General features: G+C 35.1%; 1 protein-coding gene across 2 annotated transcripts in view; it reads right to left on the bottom strand.

Annotated features, from left to right (window-relative positions):
• The window catches only part of RPRD1A (regulation of nuclear pre-mRNA domain containing 1A), a 72,615-nt gene that overhangs the window by 32,338 nt on the left and 32,935 nt on the right, over positions 1-7,342 (bottom strand). For both annotated transcript variants that reach the window (XM_082416216.1, XM_082416215.1), the window contains exons 3-6: positions 4,667-4,773; positions 4,490-4,587; positions 1,441-1,567; positions 1,156-1,331 (exon numbers count right to left, since the gene is read on the bottom strand). In XM_082416216.1, the coding sequence (XP_082272342.1) occupies positions 1,156-1,331; positions 1,441-1,567; positions 4,490-4,587; positions 4,667-4,773 (508 nt within the window). The remainder of the gene's footprint in view (positions 1-1,155; positions 1,332-1,440; positions 1,568-4,489; positions 4,588-4,666; positions 4,774-7,342) is intronic.

The following is a 7,342-nucleotide window of genomic DNA, read 5'->3' as shown; positions in this document are numbered from 1 at the left end:
TTTTTTTGAAAAATTCTATCTTTTCCTTTCTATGTAAAATTGGGCAGCCTCTCTAAAAGTAGAGTACAGTGTCAACAACTATGAGTGTGTATATGTGAGCAGAGGAGGGGCAGACTGAAAAGGTGCAATGCTAAACAATGCTACAATTTGGGGTGGGAGAGCTCTGCTGCTGATACTAATTAACTGCTATCACAGGTAGAGATGGCAATCATCTTTGGCACAATTAGAGACTGCTGAAACAAGAACTAAACGCTAATAAATAAAAGCAACTTAACAGAGGCAGCATCATAACATACCTACAAATTTAAAGAGAACTGTCTTAAAAAAGGGATCCAGACATATGAGAAATTCTCCTACATATTATTAGAAAAAGAAATTGCTACAGCAGCAAACAATTTAAACAAGAACTAATCAAATGCAAGATTCTTTTAAATAAAACCAAATCTGGTTCATCCACCCCTGACAATGGCTACTCTGCTCAAAGGAAATTTGAGAGTGTTTCTTTTTTTAACCCCTGCACCTCCAGACTTCTCATCAACAGTATCAGTCATCATTCAATTTAAAGAAGCAATAATAACTTTCTACCTAAGGGTGTGTCTGAGCCAAGAGTGGGGTAGGAATATGTTAAGCATCAGAATCAGGGATGGGAATAAAGGAGTAACTTGAAGACTACCTTCCCAAACAAAAATGATGTTCAGGAACAGGGAGACTGGGGATACCCATAACAAAAAGTCTTTATTTCATAACTGTATACCCAAAAGACTGCATGTACTCAGACAGAAATTAAATAAGTCCAACCATAATTTACTGTAGTTGACACCAGACTTTATACCAACTGCTATTTTCCCATTATTTTTGTTCTTGAAGATAAAGGTTTAAGCTCAGAAGACGAAATACTATTACTGGAATTTCACGTGAATAATTTTAAAATGCAACCAATTCTGCTAATTCCAAATTTCTAAATTTACTTAGGCAGATTGATTTGGTTCAAATAAAAAGAAACCAATTAATGCAAGGAGTAGCTTACCTGGGCCATTGTCTAAAAAGGTCTATGTCCAAAAAATGCAAAATGTTCAGGAATATTAAGCTATTTTCAAATTCCTACCAAAAAATAAATTAAATAAATAAGCACTAAATAAGGAAAAGGTTACGCACTTCCAATTTATGTTCTTTCTCTGCAAGGGCTTCCTTTTGACAACGAAGAAAATCTGCTAACATTCGAGTGAGTTGCTTCCTATCATCTATTTCAGCCGCCAATCTGCCATTGTAATCTGCCAGCAACATACAAGCATCCTCTACCATTTTAGAAAGTCTTTCTCCAGATTCTTTGTCTAAGAAAAGCACAGAATAACAAAATTATTACACAACAAAAACAATGCCATATGTGGTTTCCTTACTCCAACTCCCAAAGAAGTTCCAGATCACATTTTCTTTTCTTACCTGTTATTTTATCTAGTAGGGATACTTCTTGAACTTCAACAGGCAAAGAAGCTATCCTTTGATGAACCGCTGCATCACCAGAAGCTGCATTTTCTAGATCTTGTAATGCTCTAACGAGATCTAGAGTCTAAAAAGTTATACAACTTTAGAAGCAAAATTAGTGAAGCTTAAACAAATATAAAAGACTTGAAATTTATTTCATATTCCTTAATCCTTATGGGCTATTTATTAGTTTAAACTGCTTTCAGAGACAGTCCATTTCTTTCATATATTAAGAAAAAAGCTACACTATATTAGGTATTGGAAATATATAATTTGGAAACATATAGATATTTCTAGTGGTGGAGACAGATAGTGTAAAAATAATTATCTGACTATTAAAATGATGTGATTCATTTATAAGCCAAATACATACAGTGGTAAAAGGCAGGCTATAATTTCAACCTGGAGAATACAAGTTTTATGTATGATATAGTCATTGTATTATCATTATACATAAGAATTTTTTGTATTAAATTGGATATTGGGGGATGGGGGATACAAATCATCATCTACCACAACAAAGAAGAGCCCCCCAAATTCCATTTCTCAATAAAGTAGTTAAAGCATAAGAGAAATGTAGTTTTGGAATATGTATGTTCAAATATGGCACCTTAACTATTCTATGGTTTGTTACTAAGATCATTAAAATATTACAAAGTTCCATATATCTGGTGACTAATATTTATATAATGCTTAACCAGTATTTTATCATCAGAATATTTTAGTTGCACTGTTTTCATACCAGCTATAATTAGGAGGGAAGGGCAAGTCTCTGCTGATGATTTCACAATTCATAATATATCTAAAGTTATTCCAAAGAAAATGGAGTAAATTCTCTTTTTACTAGTCTCCATTCTCATCCCACCTCCCTTTTTCTTTTTTCTTTCTTTTTTTCATCTCTAAGCCTAGATCCTAGAACACTAGGAAATTACACACATACATGAAAAATATAGGATATTCAAATTCTGTGTATATATTCAGATGACACTAACAGCCAGTAACTGATTTTTCTTTAAGCTATTCCCTTATAAAAAATGCTATCAATGGGGTCTAGCACATGGCAAATGATCAAACATGATAAGAATGAATGGAACCTAATAAGAAATATACTATCCCAAGTGTGCTTTTAATTCACCACTACATGTTTAAAAGCCCAATATTTAAAAAAATAATTTTGTTATATTTCCCCTCTACAATGAAAGTGAGCTTAAGAGCAATGACAATTACCGGGAAGCTTGTTTCCCATGGTGCCCCAAATAACTTATATATTTTAAATTTTTAATCACTTAGAAAGTTCTAAAATTTTCTGGAGTTCTAAGAAGAAACCTGGCTTTACGGTTTTGACGATGCACGCATGTTTCAATTACAACCTACTCTCATTGCACCTTCACACTCCTACATGAGCTAATTCTAAGTTCCCAAAGCTCAGTCAAGGATCCAGATAAGAAAGCAAAGTTGTCTCGAACAACACTAGCCTAGGACTTCCTGATAGAGGAGAATGAAATGTGTTCAACTACATTCTATAAAGAGAAATTTTAGCCATTCTTATAAAGAATGACATATATAAAATGGTAACTATAAAGCTGAACCACTGAGAATTACGCAGTACAACTAATCTGAAAACGGTCATTATAAAACAAAACGCGATAGCATTTTACACAAGTACTAGGGAAGAGTCAGGCGGTTACTCAGAAACTCCTAGGAAGTACAACTTAGGTTACTCTTTCATCAGGTAGAATAGGAGAGGGTAAGACCCTATATTTAGAACTGGGGTAAAATACTGTTCATGGAGTCATTACGGGGCTCTTAGCAAAAAGTGATTCCTTGTCTTGAATTATTACCAAACAGAGAGAAATATAAGCCTTAGTGTTTGGTTGTTCCAAACGTTATGTTCCTATTACATTTCTATTCAAGCTCTTATCCATGGTGACCATATGGGCTTCAGCATTCCTGTCATTAAGCCCCAGTAGGGGCTTGACTCAGGTACTAGCTGAGACCCTCAGTCAAATTCTTTCTGCCTCCCAAGTACTAACACTGATATAAATCCACAATTCCAGGCAGTAATTGGTTGTATCTTTATTTCAAGCTCTTTTCATGGCGGAAAGAGCTTCATCCAGCTTCAGGTTTCATGCAGTGAGTTCTGGTCCAGGTCTCCAACTCCTTAAGTTCTTGTTACTCTACAGGATACTACTTTCTGCAAACCATGTCTGCTTCCAGACAAAAGCTCAGCAGGAACCATACTCTGGCTCACATTTTGAGTTATGTTTCTGTACCATTTGTAGCCCATGGCAATATTTACCTTGTTTTAAGAATATGGCTATGTCTTCATTTTCTCCTTTAAAATTTTATCTGTCCCTCCTATATGTTTGAAACATAGAAGCAGGAAGCTTTAAGACTCAATGCCCACATAATTAAGGTAAAAATGTCTTTTTGGAATCATCTGATGGTTAGAAAATGCTATATTGTATCAACCTGGGAGGACATGGAGTATTAAGATAATGATTCTGATTCATCTTATTTTATTACCATGGAACTACATGGTTTTATATAGTTACATAGAACTGTATGAATACATACTCGTTAACTCTAACATGCATTTTTACATGTTTAAAAGCAAAAATACTTAAAAGAGTGGTGCTTATCTCTAGGCATGGAATTTTTAGCATACTTAAATCAAACAACAGAATAGTCTTATCATATAATGTTTTATTTATTTAAAAGGAAACTGTTTAAATGGTAGATATCTCATCAGACCTAATCATACTTAGCAATCAAATACTCTTTCTATGCAAAATGTAAGTGCCTAATATACAATATACAACACACTACATTAAACATAAGCAATGTATTAATCAGAAAATAAGACTTATTCACATAGCTTCTTTCCTGTACCCAGAATTATAATAAAAGTCAATTTACAGAAGTAAAACATTGAAATTAGTAAAGCTTGATGGCTACATGAAGTACTAGCAATTAACTAACTCCCTTAACAGAGAAAAACCACTACCTGTGGTGGTTCACTTGGAGATCCTAGAGAGGAACAGTTTTCATTCTCATCCACCTTTATCTGTTCATATGTTCGCTTCCTAGGCTTCTTATCGCCATCTGAATTGAAAGAACATTTAAGTATTAATGAGAGAATACATTTTAATGAAGAGATAATGATAAAAGATTATATACTTACACAGAGCTTGCTTAAGTTGTTCTAATACATCATTTTCATAAACAGACCTTTCTTCCCAAATAGATAACACTCTTCCAAGGTGCTTCTTACAACTTTCATCAGTTTCACTAAAGAAAGATAAAAATATTAACAGTAAAATGCATAGTGCTATTGCAAAGATAATGGTGATATTAAATACAATGACACTCATTCCCTGAAAAAAGCTCCCAAATGTTTACTAAGTTCCACTATGTGACCAGCAGTTCAGGGGTGAAGTGACCAAGATAGACATATTCCCTGCTTCCCTTAAAGAGCTTAGAGACATATTATTAAACAAAAAATGATGAAAGTGTTAGTACTGGTGACGAGGGGTTATCAAGAAGGTACCCCTAACCTAATGGGGGATGAACATAAAGCTAAGGAAGATTTCTAATGGGTGATTTTTAAACTTATTTAACAAATATTTATTGATCAAGGTACTATCTCTGACACTGGAGATACAAATGGAGCTTATGGCAGCTGTATTTTTATAAGTGCCACAAAAGAGAACAGGGTGTTAAAGACAGGCTTAACAGAGAGACACAGTCCACTTCAAGAGAGACCAGGAAGGGTATGTGAGGAAGGGTATTTGAGGAAATGATGTATTTAATCTGAGTTCTAAAGACTGGATATACAGGGAAGTGGGAAACAGACTACTTCCAACCACTTCCCACCACCTTCATCACTACCACTGTAGACTGAGCCACTATTATCTCTTGCCTGGATTTTTTTTTTTAAAGATTTATTATTTATTTGTTTATTTAATTTATTTTTGGCTGCGTCAGGTCTTAGTTGCGGCATGCAGGATCTTCGTTGATCTTGCCTGGATTTTGGTAACAGTCTTCTCATTGGTCTCCCAGGCTCTACTCCTTCATTCTATTCTCTACTAAAGTAAATCATATCATACTGCTCTCAGTTCTCTAAGAACCACCAATCATACCAAGAATAAAAGCGAAATTCTTGTCCTGGGCCACAAAGTGGACATATTCTGCTTCCTGGCTACCTCTCAGTCCACATTTCCTAAATACAAATCTCCTTGCTGATCCTCAAACATGCCCAGCACATGGCTATCTCACTGCTTCTACCAAGTTTTTTCTCTACCTAGGATCCTTTCCTCCTAGAGTCAAATGGCTTGTTTCATCCCTCCCTTTAGTCTCTGTTCAAATGCTACCTCCCCAAAACAGTCAATCTTTATCTCATAAAATAACTGAGCACCATCACACTCTCTAGCTCCTTCCCTGCTTTACGTTTCTTCACAGTACTTATCTTTTGACATTTTAATATATATTCACTTGTCTATTACTTTGTCATCCACTGAAATGTAAGCTCCACTAGAACAGAACTTTGTCTCTTTCACTACTGTATCCTCACTGACTAGCACATAGTAGGTGGTCAATAAATATTTTATTGAATTCTAGGGAGGAGCAACATATATTAAAAAGCCTAAGGCAGAAAGAACTAAGAGATTCAGTTAGCTTAAACTGTATAGTGTATAGAGTGTGTGTGAGAGAGTGTGGTGGTTGTGGGATGGCCATGGGGAATGTGAGACAGGAGACTGAAGAGGTAGCCTGGGCCTTGAAGGAACACCTGAAGTCTTACTCAGGACCTGAGACTTGATCTCTAGGACAAACGAGAACCACTCAAAGGCAAGAGAGCGTTGTTATCAGCTCTGCAACGTTTCCTAAATGGATTAAACAATACTGGAGGCTACTGTAATTATACAGAAATGACATTATGGTAATTGGAATGGAAAGAAATCTAAAGAACCGAGGGAACTATATGTACTATAAGGGATAAGGGGCGTGAAGGAGAAAGGACAGTTGATATATTATAAATCACTATATCACAGAGAGTTCAAGATAACACCTAGTTTCTCACATGGGCATCTGGATAGATGGAGTTGCCATTCATCAACAAAGTGAACCCAGAGAGGAAGCAAGTTTGACAGGGAGGAAGGACACAGTGAGTTCAATAACAGACACAGTGAGTCTGAGATGTTTGGAGGCATACTACTAGAAATCAATAGGCAATTGGATATACAGGACTAAAAGGAAAAACATCTGGACTGAAGCATAAGATTGCCAGTTTTTAGATTATGGATAATAACTAAATACATGTAATGTATGAAATCACCCAGGGGGCTAGTAAAGAATATGACACCAGAAGAAGGCCCAGGACTAAACTCTAAGAAACACCAGCACCTGAAAAGATGGTAAGAGTATCTAAATTGAAGGATGAATAATATTAATTTAAGAAAGCAATATACTGCAGTGTTTCACACGCTGTAATTTTTTTTTCCACCCTCTATAATTTTTTTAAAAAATGCATCTACTGTGACTAAACCTGCAGGGCATGTGGTAAGTATATTTTCATCCTTAAATCATTCAACACAGATCATCATTCACCACTGATTTCTATAATTTAGATTGATTTAATCGCCTACCCCAATAATGTTTACCCAGTAATCTACCAAATATTTGCATATAATGTTTGGAAATAAGCATTTTAAAAGTACAGATTTCTACCTTCAGAATTTTTCTGTAGCAAAATTTTCAACAGGCTTATGATTATTTTAAATATTCTGTATTTCCAAAGCATTTAAAAATGTTATGACATACACCCACACACTAGAAAACCTTAAAATCATTAGAAGCAATA

The sequence above is a fragment of the Balaenoptera physalus genome (genome assembly GCF_965194825.1).
Source record: "Balaenoptera physalus genome assembly, chromosome: 12".
In the NCBI taxonomy this organism is placed as follows: Eukaryota; Metazoa; Chordata; class Mammalia; order Artiodactyla; family Balaenopteridae; genus Balaenoptera; species Balaenoptera physalus.
This window is presented reverse-complemented; position numbering and strand designations above follow the sequence as displayed.